General features: G+C 42.5%; 2 protein-coding genes across 2 annotated transcripts in view; one reads left to right on the forward strand and one right to left on the reverse strand.

Annotated features, from left to right (window-relative positions):
- Positions 1-1,135, reverse strand: part of hectd3 (HECT domain containing 3) — a 63,373-nt gene extending 62,238 nt beyond the window's left edge. The window contains exon 1 of the mRNA XM_080195376.1: positions 1,061-1,135. The gene's annotated coding sequence lies outside the window, so the exon portion shown is untranslated. The remainder of the gene's footprint in view (positions 1-1,060) is intronic.
- Positions 1,136-1,160: 25 nt separating this feature from the next.
- The window catches only part of urod (uroporphyrinogen decarboxylase), a 59,286-nt gene continuing 44,013 nt past the window's right edge, over positions 1,161-16,433 (forward strand). The window contains exons 1-6 of the mRNA XM_080195378.1: positions 1,161-1,286; positions 8,928-9,040; positions 9,970-10,049; positions 11,096-11,158; positions 12,215-12,412; positions 13,471-13,632. Coding sequence (XP_080051504.1) covers positions 1,264-1,286; positions 8,928-9,040; positions 9,970-10,049; positions 11,096-11,158; positions 12,215-12,412; positions 13,471-13,632 — 639 coding nt within the window. The 5' untranslated portion in view covers positions 1,161-1,263. The remainder of the gene's footprint in view (positions 1,287-8,927; positions 9,041-9,969; positions 10,050-11,095; positions 11,159-12,214; positions 12,413-13,470; positions 13,633-16,433) is intronic.

Here is a 16,433-nt window from a genome sequence, read left to right on the forward strand (position 1 = left end):
ACAATTAACTTTAAAGGTCTGCTCAAAACAAAACATATACTCAAATGCGCTGGTAGAAACAAATCAAAGCTCATGCGCTGTACAAACTCCCAGAACTACAGCACATATGAAACATAACATGAGCTGGAGCATGTTTTAGGAACAGCATACATCTTAAAGGTGGGAAATGAGGGATTCAGACAATGTGGAAAAGTATTGGGTTTCCACACTTAGCAATTTATGTTCAAACCCCTCACTGGACTGCTGCCTTTGTAACCTGATCATGGACAATGAACAAACTTGGCAGTCAAACAATAACAACCCAACATTGAGTTGTCATGTATGGATTAATCTCCAAGGTACTCCCTTGAGCAACACCGGAGAAAAATCATAACAGGACATTTTTTAAGACCTGTTTGTTCTAAACTAAATTTATTATAAAATGCTGGAGATAAGAGAGTTAAAAGACTGACTATGTGGGCTAGTTGGAGAGAAGAGACCATACAGTGAAACCCTCAGGAATACGTCCAACCAGATTTGGGAAACCTAACTCAAAACACATCAAGTCAAAGGTCAAAGCTCCACAATAAACACTTCAAGTCAGAATGACATTCCAAATTTCAGATCATCTTGATGGGGATGAAAAAGATTTGAAACATGAATCGTTCTCCAAAACATCTACATTCACAGAAAGCTGCAAATATAATGGGAGTTGCCAGCATTGCTTCATTTTGCTTTAAAGCCTGATCTCTTGACACTGTTTACAGCTGTCCTACTCTTTCTCCCCATCTGCCTCTGTCTGTTCCAATATGTTTATCTCCCTGACTTCCCCATTATTTACTCTCCCCACTCTCCCCCTTTCTCCATTACTCCCCTCTCCCTCTCTTTCCCCAAGACACCCTCCTCCACCTTCCCCATCATTCTCCCTCTCTCTCGTCCACCTTCCCCATCACTCCCCCTCTCCCTCCCTCCTCTACCTTCCCCATCACTCTCTCTCCCTCCTTCCTCCACCTTCCCCATCACTCCTACCCCTCTCCTTCTCTACTATTTACTCTACCCCTCCTCCCATCCTATCACTCACCCTCTCCCTGTTTCCTGGAACAGGCGCGCCGCGGCCACCTCACAGAGGGGACCTTCAGGGAGACCACGTGATTTCAGCCCCGCCCCCGCCTAACCCGGCGCTAATTGGCTGTTTGGAATCACGTGCTCGGGGAGTGGGCAACATGGCAGCGGGCAGCGCTGAGATAGGACTGGCAGTGGTGACGGTGTAGGAGGCTGAGCGGAATGGGGGACGGTGACCGCCCCGTGTGAGTTTACCGGGGGAGGTGGGGGGAGAGAGAGAGAGAGAGAGAAAAAAATGGGGGAGTGGGGCCGGTTGTAAACTCGGGACGATAATGATTCAGTCTCAGACAGTCGGGCTTCAGGTCGCTGCTGGCGAGTTAGTGAACAAACTCCTGACTTTAGTCAGCAAAGGCTCAACTCCCACCCCGCTGAACTAACAGCAAAACTCGACAATCAATCTGTTATAAACTAGATAGTCCCGTCAGTTTGTTCAATTAAATAATTCTAAAGACAGCAATTACTATTCTGGAGAAACGATATCAACATTTTTTAGGTTGTATTTACAATATTGTTGCCAGCAGCTTCCCTTCACGTTGATTTGCTTTATTATTGTCGAATGTATTGTGATACAGTGAAAAGTATTGTTTCTTATGTGCTGTACAGACAATTTGTTTCGCTTTATTATTGGGATGCAATAATATTGGAATGCAATGAAAAAGTATTGTTTCTTGTGCACTGAACAGACAATTTGATTTATTGTCACATGTATTGGGATACAGCGAAAAGTGTTTGTTTTGCGCTACAGACAAAGCATATCGCTCATAGGGTGCGTAGGGAAGAAGGAAAGGATAGGGTGTAGAATATAGTGATGCAGTTACAGATGATGTAGAGAAATGTGCTTAATATGGTAGGTCCAATTAAAAATTTTGATGGCAGCAGAGAAGAAGCTGTTCTTGAGCCAGTTGGTATGTGATCTCAGACTCTTGTATCTTTTTCCCAGTGGAAGAGAGAGCGTGTTGTGTAACTGCAGAATTTATGGACCCAAATTGAAGTAACATGAAACATTCACTCCCCCCTGACCTTAAACACTGGCAAGTGGAGTTATGGAAATGTAACCTGACTAAGATTTGCTAGTTAATGTTTATGATCTATAGGGCAATGTTTATTAACTATAGGAAATGTCAGTTGTTTTATGGCTGTATTAACATGCTTCACTGACTTGAAATGCAGTACTGAATGAATCCTTCCTGCATTGGAGAAACCCCTCTAAATTGTGTTGCGTAGTAGATAATGCTGCTACATTCCAAGACTATAATCTCTGTATAAAGATGTAACTTGAATGATAGACTTTGCCATATAATAATAGTCTTGACTTTAATATTCCAGCCTTTCAGGGACAATAAATGTGGCCTTCTAATTTGAACGAACATTCAACACATATTTTAGCTACTTTCTAGTTATAAAGACAATGGATGTCAAGGAATAATTGAAGAGTTGGTCTAATAAAGGTACAGACAATTTCACAAATTACGTAATAGAATCAATTGTTTCTTAGTTTCACCCTGAACCCAGGGATTAGATTAGATTTTTCAAACCATTTCCAGCTATTATTAATGTTAATCTTATGCACTTCTTTGTGTCAGCTGGAGGTGGCATTACAGCTGGCAAGATAGGAACAGAGGAACAGGAATTCCACAAACAAACAATTCCTTGAGGAGAAGAAAAATCTCTCCATCTTGTCTTTTTTAAAGCTGTGTAACCTCCTTGTAGTCTATACCACAAGCAGAAACAAGTATCTGTCTTTATCAAGTCTCCACAGAATCTTCTATGTTTCTATAAGATCACCTCTCATTCTTCTAAACTCCAAATGGTATAAACGCAACCTGTTCAACGTTTCTTCACCGGATCCCTGCACGCCAGGGATCAGTAAAAAGTCTGACAACACCAGGTTTTAGTCCAACCTATTTATTTGATAATATTCTCACAAGCTTTCGAGGGGACAGCCTCTTCGTCAGGTGAATGGAGAGTTCTGGCCTCAGACAGAGCATATAAAGCACAGACAGTTTAGAGATTACTGATTAAAATGCGAATCCTTACACCTAACCTGCTGTTCAAGACCTGAAGTGGCTGATAATGTGAGTGGTAGGAGCACTGATCACAGTTTAAAGAGATGTGTATTGTCTCCAGACAGTACAGTAAGTGAGGTTTTGCAAACCCAGGCAAGTCACGGGGGTTACAGATAGTGCGACATGAACCCAAGATCCCTGTTGAGACCGTCCTCATGTGTGCGGAACTTGGCTATCAGTCTCTGCTCAGCGACTCTGCGCTGTCGTGTGTTGTGAAGGCCGCCTTGGAGAATGCTTACCCGAAGGTCAGAGGCTGAATGCCCGTGACCACTGAAGTGTTCGCCAACAGGAAGGGAACAGTCTTGCCTGGTGACTGTCGAGCGATGTTCATTCATCCGTTGTCGTAGCGTCTGCATGGTCTCCCCAATGTACCATGCTTCGGGACATCCTTTCTTGCAACGTATCAGGTAGACAATGTTGGCTGAGTTGCAAGAGTATTTACCGTGTACCTGGTGGATGGTATTCTCACGTGTGATGATGGTATCCATGTCGATGATCCGGCATGTCTTGCAGAGGTTGCTGTGACAGGGTTGTGTGGTATTGTGGTCACTGTTCTCCTGAAGGCTGGGTAGTTTGCTGCGAACAATGGTCTGTTTGAGGTTGTGTGGTTGTCTGAAAGCAAGAAGTGGGGGTGTGGGGATGGCCCTGGCGAGATGTTCGTCTTCATCAATGATATGTTGAAGACTCCGGAGAAGATGTCGTAGCTTCTCCGCTCCGGGGAAGTACTGGACGACGAAGGGAACTCTGTCCACTGTGTCCCGTGTTTGTCTTCTGAGGAGATCGGTGCGGTTTTTCGCTGTGGCGCATCGAAACTGCCGATCTATGAGTCGAGCACCATATCCTGTTCTTACGAGGGCATCTTTCAGGGTCTGGAGGTGTCTGTCACGATCCTCCTCATCTGAGCAAATCCTGTGTATACGGAGGGCTTGTCCATAGGGAATGGCTTCTTTAACATGTTTAGGGTGGAAACTGGAGCATTGTGAGATTGTCTGTGGGCTTGCGGTACAGTGAGGTGCTGAGGTGACCGTCCTTAATGGAGATGCGTGTGTCCAAGAATGCAACTGATTCTGGGGAATAGTCCATGGTGAGTCTGATGGTGGGGTGGAATTTGTTGATATCATCATATAGTTGTTTCAGGGATTGTTCACCATGAGGCCAGAGGAAGAAAATGTCATCGATGTATCTAGTGTACTCGGTGAACAATCCCTGAAACAACTATATGATGATATCAACAAATTCCACCCCACCATCAGACTCACCATGGACTATTCCCCAGAATCAGTTGCATTCTTGGACACACGCATCTCCATTAAGGACGGTCACCTCAGCACCTCACTGTACCGCAAGCCCACAGACAATCTCACAATGCTCCAGTTTCCACCCTAAACATGTTAAAGAAGCCATTCCCTATGGACAAGCCCTCCGTATACACAGGATTTGCTCAGATGAGGAGGATCGTGACAGACACCTCCAGACCCTGAAAGATGCCCTCGTAAGAACAGGATATGGTGCTCGACTCATAGATCGGCAGTTTCGATGCGCCACAGCGAAAAACCGCACCGATCTCCTCAGAAGACAAACACGGGACACAGTGGACAGAGTTCCCTTCGTCGTCCAGTACTTCCCCGGAGCGGAGAAGCTACGACATCTTCTCCGGAGTCTTCAACATATCATTGATGAAGACGAACATCTCGCCAGGGCCATCCCCACACCCCCACTTCTTGCTTTCAGACAACCACACAACCTCAAACAGACCATTGTTCGCAGCAAACTACCCAGCCTTCAGGAGAACAGTGACCACAATACCACACAACCCTGTCACAGCAACCTCTGCAAGACATGCCGGATCATCGACATGGATACCATCATCACACGTGAGAATACCATCCACCAGGTACACGGTAAATACTCTTGCAACTCGGCCAACATTGTCTACCTGATACGTTGCAAGAAAGGATGTCCCGAAGCATGGTACATTGGGGAGACCATGCAGACGCTACGACAACGGATGAATGAACATCGCTCGACAGTCACCAGGCAAGACTGTTCCCTTCCTGTTGGCGAACACTTCAGTGGTCACGGGCATTCAGCCTCTGACCTTCGGGTAAGCATTCTCCAAGGCGGCCTTCACAACACACGACAGCGCAGAGTCGCTGAGCAGAGACTGATAGCCAAGTTCCGCACACATGAGGACGGTCTCAACAGGGATCTTGGGTTCATGTCGCACTATCTGTAACCCCCGTGACTTGCCTGGGTTTGCAAAACCTCACTTACTGTACTGTCTGGAGACAATACACATCTCTTTAAACTGTGATCAGTGCTCCTACCACTCACATTATCAGCCACTTCAGGTCTTGAACAGCAGGTTAGGTGTAAGGATTCGCATTTTAATCAGTAATCTCTAAACTGTCTGTGCTTTATATGCTCTGTCTGAGGCCAGAACTCTCCATTCACCTGACGAAGAGGCTGTCCCCTCGAAAGCTTGTGAGAATATTATCAAATAAATAGGTTGGACTAAAACCTGGTGTTGTCAGACTTTTTACTGTGTTTACGCCAGTCCAACGCCGGCATACCCACATCATGCCAGGGATCAGTCCAGTGAACCTTCTGTATGCTCTTCTAATGTAGTTCTAATTTTTTCAAATAAGGAGACAAACTGTATGCAGATGTGACCTCACCAGTGTCCTTTCCTGTTTTTTTTATTTCTTTCCCTTTGCAATAAACGTTAGTTGTTGATGGGTGGCGACATTTTTGTATGATGTTATTAATGTGAGCTTATTTAGAGAAAGTTTGTCAGTCATTATGGTAAAGTTCCACATATTTTAACCCTTATATTAAGCCTTTGGTAATGTCATTCCAGCAACTGCCACAACCTGCTTCCCAGGATGATGACTCTGCAATTCACTGACTTGCCGCACCCTCTTATCTGAAACAAAAGATGCCTTTCTTTTCTATCGTCGACATACCAGTTAACTGTTTTGATAAGATCAGTTTGCTGTTGCTTAGAAATATTCAGAGCCTCTCTAAACGCACAAATGTGCACTTGATGCCATTCTAAACCGATCCAGTATCTCTATAACAAAAATCCAGAGTGATGTAACACAACAAAAGGTCACTGCTTACTCTAGCCTTTGCACTTGTCAAACTGTCCTGAAACTCAATGTCATATTCGATTGAAAGGTGTCATGGAAGTGATACTGGATGAAAGAAGAGGAAGGTCGTGGACAAATTTTAAAGCGTGCTTTGACTTGACAACTTTTCACCTTGTGAGAGAAATGGTTTGTGTCTTGGTGGTCAGTGTTAAACATTGCCTGGTGTAGATTTGAGCCCCACTTTGGCGTGGCACACTCTGCCACATTTGTTGCCGTGGAGGACAGTGGGCTGAGAAGATGCAGGATCCGTTGGCCCCTCTTTGGGTCCACATCTATCAGCTGTGATTTCCATTTCTCCTCACATCTTCCAATGCCCCTCCAAGCCATCAGCCTCCAGAGGTCATGACCGCTTTTGACCCTCGCCCAGTTGTATGTGTCAGTGCTTGCCAACTGTCGTGCAGATGTAGATATCCAGTGGGTTGTGACTGGGTAGCCAGTCCATCATACAGAAGGTCTTTGTGCCACCAACATGAACTCATGCTTTAATTAGGAGTGTCAAATCAGCTTTCATGAGAAATTCTGTAATAAGTTGTTTTGTATTGATACCTTTTTGGTTTTACGTTTGAGATATTTTAAAATAAAACAATCTAACTACCCAAAAAGACTCCAAATCCTAATTTTCCAACTGTACATGCCACTTAATTTACAGCATAGTGAAATTAGATTAAAATGTAGATCCTTGTGAGAAATGCAAAGTGGAAATCTGTGATTTTGTCAAAAAATTACTTCCACAGCGAGTGAGCAAAATAATATTTTGGTGTGAATCCTTTATGGCAGATGCATTTTTTTTCTGCAGTCAGTGTATAATTATATCCGGCTGCTTAAATAATACGGCTATCACACAGATGAGTATGAAGTCAGAACATGTGGGATTTGTTCAAATTTGGATTCTTGAATATAATTGTTTTATTGCCTTGGTTTCAAAACATAAAAATTGCCAGTGTATATTTTGCACAATTGATGGTGTCCTGAAAGTAAGTGCACTCTAACTCCAGCAGGCTGTTATGTGAAGTAGTAGGGTGCTGATTCAGTTCTGTTGATGGGGCAGAGGTGAACAGGAGGGGAAATGGCAAATTTTTGAATGCTTGCAATGAAGATGTACTTGATGACAGTTTCGGCATTTCAAAAGCTGACAATTTTTTCCTAGCAATGTAGGATGACCTATAATGTCACCCAGTGATCTCATTAACCCCAGTAAGCTTGTTATAACTGAAGGTTATGGACAAACAGTTTCTTTCCACTTGCCAGCGACTCTTGAATTATTAATGTACATACAAGTGCAAAAAGACAGCAACTCAATTTACACAGCCTACTAATGGAAATATTTTTGGATGAATTTTTTTAGATAATGGCTGAGGGGAGGGGCAGTGCGTTGTAATGATCAAGGAAAAATGGATACCTTCACAATTTATTGTCATACTTTGTTTATGAAAAGTCTATCTCTGCCTAATTCAAAAAATTATTAAAAGAAAAATCACATTTTTGTTAATTGATTGTACAATTAGAGTCATAGAGTGCAGAAAAGGGCATTCTGCATTGGCAATATCTACCACTAAAGGCAAGCTAATGCAGTTTACATAGGATCAAATGCTTTTTCTTGCACTTGTCCCATATCCTTGAATGTTGTGATATTTCAAGTGCTTATCCAAATATTTTTTAAAGATTGTAAAAGAGTTTCCAGCCTTGACTACCTTCCCAGTCTGTGTGTATTCCAGATTCCCACAGCCCTCTGAACAAAGTTCTTTTTTTAACCAATCCCCTCTGAATCTTCTGCCATTTACCCTAAAACTAGGCCCCTTTTGATTGACCTCTTAACCAAGGGGAATAGCTGTTCCCTACATACCTTGCCCATCCCCTCATAATCTTCTACAAAATCGGATCCAGGTAGCCTCGAGGCTCATGACTATACTCGCTTCTGCTCTTGATAGTTTGCCTGCTTGGATGAACAAACCAGGATTATGGCATGAAGATGCCAATATTGAATTGGGGTGGACACAGTAAGAAGCCTCAGAACACCAGGCTAAAGTCCAACAGGTTTATTTGGAATCACAAGTTTTCGGAGCGCTGCTCCTTCAAGTGAGTGAGGTGATTCTTGACTCACCTGAGAAAGAAGCAGCACTCGAAAGCTCATGATTCCAAATAAACCTGTTGGACTTCAGCCTGGTGTTGTGAGGCTTCTTGGTATACCAGGATTCTAGATAACTAGAAAGAAAATTTTAACTTGGAAATTACTGTGCTGCAATTAAAGCAGTGTTATTCAAATATGTGCTACCTGATGCTTCAATGCTGGCAGTACTTATGTCTTCTAAATCAGACAGGACCTCTTAAGTGGACTAAACCATTTCATCTGAATACATACTCATTTCTAACTACATTGACTTGAATGGTGTAATATTTCCTCCAACTGTGGTAAACAGAGCTTGATACACACTTTACTATGAAACTTCTGAAACTCCAAGAATGATGGGGGGTGGAGATGGTTGAAAATATGTTTTCATGGAAAATCCAACTTGTTATTAACACTGAAAAGATTTCTATCTTCTAAGTTGTTTTGTCCTTGCTTCAGTTGAAGTTTATCTCAAGAAGTGATTCTTGTTTGACTTTTCAGCGCTGAAGGTTTTCCTCCACTGAAAAATGACACATTCCTCAGAGCAGCATGGGGGAAGGTGACCGATTATGTCCCTGTCTGGTGTATGAGGCAGGCGGGAAGGTATCTCCCAGGTAAGGAATAGATGAATGAATCAAAGTCCAGATCTGTCACTTGGAACAATGCAGGTGAGACCTTAATTTTAAGTATAAAGTATTATGATCACTGCTGTTAGGCCTGACCAAAAAAAACAAAAATAAAATCCTAATCTAGTTTAACTGAAGTTGATGGGGGGTTTTGTTTGAAGATCCCATAGCCTGGTATAAGGAACAATCTGAAAATTCCTGTCGTGAATGTTTGGTGACCTTATAACAACAATTGTGGTATAACTGGGAACCTTGCACCAAGGATGGGGCCATATAACAAACATGGTGATTTTCTGAACTGAGGTGGGCCTTTTGTGAGAGAAATTAAGTAAAAACTTTGTACAGACAATGACAGAGTATTGAAGGATTAGCCAACCCTTTGAGATCAGCTTCTTTTGCATATTAATTAGTAATATGACAGTACCAGTACAAATGACCACCGCACAGTCTTTGTGCAGACAAAGTTCTGTGTTCACATTGAGGACACCTTCCATCATGTTATGTGGCGCTACCACTGTGCAAAATGGGTTAGACTTTGAATTGTACTAGCAACTGAAGACTGGGCATCCATGTAGTGCTGTGGGCCATCAGCAGCAGCAGAATTGTACTTGATGACAATATGTAACCGTGGCAAATCACCATTGTTGGATTAGCCATGTTAAATGATGGAATAGGCTTGACCTACTTCTGTTCCTATTTCATATCCATCTATGAAATTGCAGATACAAAGCTGGGTCCTACTTTTCCTACCTGTTCTGTCTTCCTACAGCTCTTCAAATAGCTATAAGAATTGAGAAGAAAAATGACCAGCTGCAATAGCAATGACCAGGGAAATATTTTGGTTATTTCCTGGTGACAGAAACCCAACTGTGGCTCCTACCGTGGTCGATAAGCTAATTTCTGTGCCTTCCTCACAGAATTCCGAGAGACTCGAGCATCTCAGGACTTCTTCACAGCCTGTCGCACCCCGTCAATATGCTGTGAGTTAACATTGCAGGTGAGTTAGTCAAACATTTAATGAGACTTCAACAAATTCTAGCTGCTGAATTAAGAAATTGGAGAGCTTAAGCTCTATCTGGAGAACATTTGTTTAAAAAATGGTAGTTGGATTAAAGGGAATGGGAAAACTCTCCATTTTCCCCATTCTCAGCTCACAAAACTTTGACATTATGGTAACAAGTGGGGAAAATGAGTTGATGAATTATTTCAGCCAAGAGTCAAGATATCTTTAAAATATTTTGCAGCATTGTCCTTGCTTCGGAGCGTGGACAGGTATGACCCACAGCTCAGTGGAAGCACTATCACACCTTCAGTCGAAAGTCAGCCTTCAAGTCCAACACCAGAGACTTGAGCACAAAACCTAGGCTAATAGTTCAGTACGTTACTGCTGGAGGTGTGTACTTTCAGATGAGATGTTAAACTGAGACTCTGTACCTGACCAGTCAGGTGGATGATCAAAGATCCCGTGGCACTATTTGAAAAAGATCAGTAATGTTCTCCTTGTGTCCTCACCAATGCTTAGTGTTTAGTCAACCTTTCAAAACAAATGATCTGGATTTAATTTGATTTGTGCCTGCATCAACGTGCTGTGTTCCTACATTATAATAGTTACTACATTTCAAAAATGTATGCTGTATTGGCTGGATGGTGTTTTGGGATGTCTGAGATTTTAAAAGCTGCGACCACAAATGCAAGTTCTTGTTTTAAAATGTTATCCCCTTTTCTAATTGTGTATTACTCTTACATGAGGGTGGGGGAAATAGTTGGATTGTAATGGCAGTACGACTGCATCTTTATAATTTCTTGTTTTGGGTTAGTTTGTGATCACCAGACTTGGCAGGAATAGATAAAATTGTCTAACTATTGGAAGCAATCTGATTATTTTAGTCAAAAAAAGCAGGGTGGCCACTTGCTCTGTTCTTAAACTCAGATTTCAAATCTTGCTCTTGATGCAAGATCTCATTCAGCTGTGATGATCCTTTAATTTTGGTACACCATTAAATCATCTATAATCAGAATCTCTTTCCTATTTACTATTCTTAGCCCCTCAGACGGTTCCCATTGGATGCTGCTATCATTTTCTCTGACATCCTGGTGATACCACAGGTATGACACACGTTCTTATCTCTTTAAAGAACAGATGCTTTTGTTCCATAACACAAATGCACATTTGTTAAAAGTGGCCAAGCTTTGAGGTTTTCAGATGACAAGCTAGTTTTTTTGCCCTACTCCTGTTTCAGTACTGTTAATAAACTGATCCTACCTCAGTTTAGACTGCTCTTAAGTGCAGCATGGTAATCTTCTACAAGAAATTTGTCTTGCAATAACAGAGCCCATATGTGTACGCTTTGTCCCCTAGCCACCTGTTGTTCAGTACGTTGCCAACCTGAAAGCTACTCCTATATTCAGTGAGATTTTATTTATGTCAGTTGTGTTGCTCCTCATGTTGCTTGAATTAGCACAAGGATTAAAGAGCACTTGGAATATGGTTAAACAATGCTACCATTTGCAGATGATAAACACTGCTTCAAGTTTGTAGAGCAACCCTTTCTACCTGCTCGTTTGAAGTTTATTTATTAGTGTCACAAGTAGGCTTACGTTAACACTGCAATGAAGTTAACTGTGAAAATCCCCTAGTCGTCACATTCTGCCCGCTGCCTGTTCAGGTACACTGTGGAAGAATTTAGAATGGCTAACAAACCCAACCAGCACTTCTTTCAGACTGTGGGTGGAAACCAGAGCACGCGGAGGAAACCCGCACAGTCACTGGGAGGATGTGCCAACTTCACAGAAGTGACCCAGGCTGGGAATCAAACCCAGGTCCCTGGCGCAGTGAGGCAGCAGTGCTAACCACTGCCACCATGCTACTCCAAGCTCTGAGGAGCTTGAGCAACTACAATTGAAGTGAGATATCAGACCTTCTGTGAACGAAGTATAACGAAGGCTTGAGTCAAGTACGTGACTGTTAAGTGGATTTTAACACAAGGTGATTGTTTGAATAATAGCTAAGCTTGTGGAAAGAAATTCTGGACTTTGACTCATGAGTGTTAAGTGTTCAAGAAGCTAAAATGTCATTGTTTATGATAATGAATATAGATTAAGCTTTTCCTTTGATTTATTTTTTCAAACACCTGAAACACGTAAAATAATTTTATTTTTAAGGCATTGGGGATGGAAGTTACCATGGTTCCTGGAAAAGGCCCAACATTTCCAGACCCCCTGATGGAGCCTGTGGACGTTGCCAAGTTGCAGGAGAATGTGGACGTTACCCAGGAACTGGCATACGTGTTTCAGGCTATAACGATGACCCGCTACGAACTGAAGGGCAAAGTCCCTCTTATCGGCTTCTCAGGAGCCCCGGTATGTTTGGGAAAGATTCTAATGTCAATGGCATTTTAATTAAAACCAAGTCTACGTTGTGAAGAGTGCAAACATTCATTAATCCATCTAAAAGTAGCTGTGATGTTCCTGATGGTGTGCAATTGCAGAATTTACAGATTATTATAATGTAAAGTCTGTAGCTAAGGTGGAATTAGATAGCAATCGTGCAGCAGTTAACATTTTTATAAGCTACAAGTTCCTTTATTGTTTGGGGAAATATTATTTCTTTTTGCTGCATGCCATGTTTTACTGTGGATCCAGCCAGTTACAAATCGAGATTAACAGCTATCATTTAGGTTAAAGGTAAAATTGATTTTCCTAACTTGGTGTCAAATTGGCTACTGATGAAAACTCAACTCAAAGAAACAAGGAATATTACAGCACAGGAACAGGCCCTTTGTTCCATCCAGACTGGGCTGACACATTACACCTTCCTAAATTAAAGCCCGCAACTGGAAATATATGGCATCCCACACATTTGATTTATTGTTGTCACATGTATTAACATACAGTGAAAAGTATTGTTTCTTGTGCACAATACAAAGCATATACCGTCCTTAGAGAAGGAAAAGAGAGAGTGCAGAATGTAGTGTTACAGCCATAGGTAGGGTGTAGAGAAAGATCAACTTGAGCAAGGTAGGTCCATTCAGAAGTCTGATGGCAGCAGGGAAGAAGTTGTTCTTGAGTCCGTTGGTATGTGTCCGCAGACTTTATTTATATTTTTCCAGTGGCAAGAAGGTGGAAGAGAAAATGTCCGGGGTGTGTGGAGTCCTTGATTATGCTGGCTGCTTTTCCGAGGCAGCGGGAAGTGTAGACAGAGTCAGTGGTGGGGGGGGAAAACGACTATTGTGAGTGATATAGAACATAGATTCACGCTATGCTTTCCCAGCCTTGCCCATACCAGTGGGGTAATGTTCCTTTTTACTTGTAACTTTGTGCAGCCCTGTAACCGTTTTTAAGTGCAAGGGTAATTTTTTTCTACTTTTTCCTGTCACTGATGGTGAGCTATGGTTTAATGTTTATTTTCCCCTTTTCAGTGGACTTTGATGGCTTACATGATTGAAGGAGGTGGCTCGAATACAATGGCTAAAGCAAAACGCTGGCTGTACCAGTATCCAGAGGCTAGCCATACACTGTTGAAAATTCTAACTAATGTGATCGTTGACTATCTGGTGGGGCAAGTATCATCAGGTGCTCAGGTAACAAATGGTCTAAACTTCTTAACAAAATCACTATAAACTTCAGTAGGACATTTTATCCTGCAAAGATCCTTGCCTCACACTGGATGAGGGGGCGCTCTGGGGTTCTTGCACAGGAATTGCTCAACGATTGAGATAGAAGTTAATGTTCTCCTGCCTCTGATCCAAAATATGGAGATGCCGGCATTGGACTGGGGTAAACACAGTTTAAAAAAAAAAGTCTCAAACACCAGGTTAAAGTCCAACTTGGATTTTAACCTGGCGTTGTGAGACTTCTTACTCTGATCCAAACACTAGGTATAATGATGCCTAACTATATAGTTAGCTTCCTGTTTTGGGTGGCTTAGTGGTTAGCACTGCTGTCTCTCAGCTCCAGGGACCTGGATTCAAATTCTGGCTTGGGTCACTGTCCATGTGGAGTTTGCATGTTCTCCCTTGTCTGCGTGGGTTTCCTCCCACAGGACCTTCCACGCACCTGACAAAGGAACAGCGTTTCTAAAAGCTTGTGAGATTACTATCAAATAAACTGGTTGGACTTTAACCTGGTGTTGTGAGACTTCTTACTGTGTTCCTTCCACAGTCCAAAGATGTGTGGGTTAGGTGGATTGGCCATGCTAAATTGATCCTTAGTGTCCCAGAACGTGTAGGTTAGAGGGATTAATGGGGTAAATAGGTGGAATTATGGGGATAGGACCTGGATGGGATTGTTGTCAGCGCAGACTTTATGGGCCGAATGGCCTTCTGCATTATAGGGTTTCTATGATTTGTAATTTGTAGGGCAAGACTAGTAATACCATAAAACACCACTGGATGGCAGCATTCCACTTTCCTATGAAGGTTATAGGATCTTCCAGCAGTTAAAGCATTTGAGAGAATGAGAAACATACCAAGACTATGGTCAGTCAACATTGAAAACTGTATGTAATCTCAATGATGGTTCCTAGAAGGAAAGCTTATATTGGAGTTTACTGCAATCCCTGTGTTTAATCTTTGATTTAAAAAATATTGCATACAATATTTAATGTAACAAAATTGTTTTAGTAAATTGGTGAGCTGACATGCTGATCACTTGCAGCAACTTGACCCAAATATCTACACTACTTGAGGTGTTTAATCCCAATAGTTCCACACTAGTTATTGATTTATTTTGCTATTCTCTGAAATGAACCCATTTAGTACAAAGAACAACATAGCACAGGAAACAGGCCCAACGAGCCCACACCGCCATTTTAACATTGAGTGCCCCCCTCTACCTATGAGCTTTGTCTACACCTATTGGGGAAGATTGAGGGAAGACTAATTTAGGGACAATTTGTTACACCAATCAGCCTAAGAGCGCATCTTTGAGGTGTGGGAGGAAACCGGAGCACCCGGAGAAAACCCATGCAATCAAGGGGAGAACGCACAAACTCCCACAGACACTGGCCCAAATCCATGTATCTGCACAGCAAACAGTGGTAGTCACTGAGCTGTCATGTTGCCCGTCAGATGGTCCAGTTTAAGTGTACACTAACAACGTGAAACACTAGGCAACTCTTGAAGCAACATCCAAGAGCAGCCCTCGCACGACCCACTGCGTGTATGCCCCTTGTTGGACAACAAGGTGGACTGAATCACCTGTGAAGTAAAAGAAAAGACATCAATAAACATGCACAACTTAGACACTTAAGGAATCCTCAGAAGTAAGACAAGTGAGCCATGAAATGTGTTGGAAGCGCCGTAGGAATCAGTTGATTCCCAGGGACATCCCAAGGCTCTTGATCTTTATTTAGAACAGTCTCCTGTATCCCTCCATCTCTAGTCCACTCATGCGCCTATCTAAGTAAGCCTTAAACAACTCTAGCCTGCCTGCCTCCCTCCACCACCCTACTTGGCAGTGCACCAATCACATGAATCTGTCAGAGGAAAACGCTGCAGCCGTTGACCCAAACCTTCTGATCTCCCACCTGTCCGGGACCGGATAAGGTGCTCGTTAGGACCCTGAGGAAGTCCTGATGTGCTGACCTACATGAAAATTGTCTAAGAAGTTTCACCTTCTGATGTCCCTGCCTTCTGGGACCCTCCACAAATGTCTTAGACTCAGAGTTAGAGCCTCCATACAGTTCCGCAGCATTTAGCTGAAGAGTTACTCAGGAAATGTTGGACAGATTAAAACCTAGAATAACTCCTGGGTTACTGCAGAACTGCCCTGCCCCCTCAATCGCACAATCAATCACTAACTAACCACCCTCTGCAACTGTTCACCCCCTCAACTAGGCATGACTACCTCCACCCTATTCATTCATCCACCAACATTCCAATTGAACCTTTTAAACTTGCCATATGGCAGCTAGTGCCATTTAAAACAGGTGTGTCTAGTCTTTCCCCTCTCCTGACCCTATTCAGCTATTAATGAGTGCCCACTGGAACACTGAACTCCACATTTTTGGCAACGCAGGGCTCAGCATTTCCTAGTAGAAATGCAGAGTAGCATCAGACTGAGGGGATGTTTGGGTGGAGAGGCAGTCTGATGGATGATCCTTGAGAGATCTGTATCATTAAATTCCCTTAAAGGACCAATAGTAGTTAGTTGGCTGAATCACTAATACGGTCCCCAGCAACCTTAGGAGAGATTTGCAAAGATGTTACTTTTGAATTTTGCATTATATTTTGTCTAATCAATTGCTATGTATCAGTGTTTGATACATGAGGATGTATTAAACAATAAATATAGTTCCGCATATATGAAGCAACTAACAAACAGAAGAAGTGAATTTTTCAAAGTTGCATACATCTAGCCTAAGGGCAGCTCAAGGAACTAG

Source organism: Carcharhinus amblyrhynchos, chromosome 9 (genome assembly GCF_965287045.1).
Source record: "Carcharhinus amblyrhynchos chromosome 9, sCarAmb.v2.hapA, whole genome shotgun sequence".
Taxonomy (NCBI): Eukaryota; Metazoa; Chordata; class Chondrichthyes; order Carcharhiniformes; family Carcharhinidae; genus Carcharhinus; species Carcharhinus amblyrhynchos.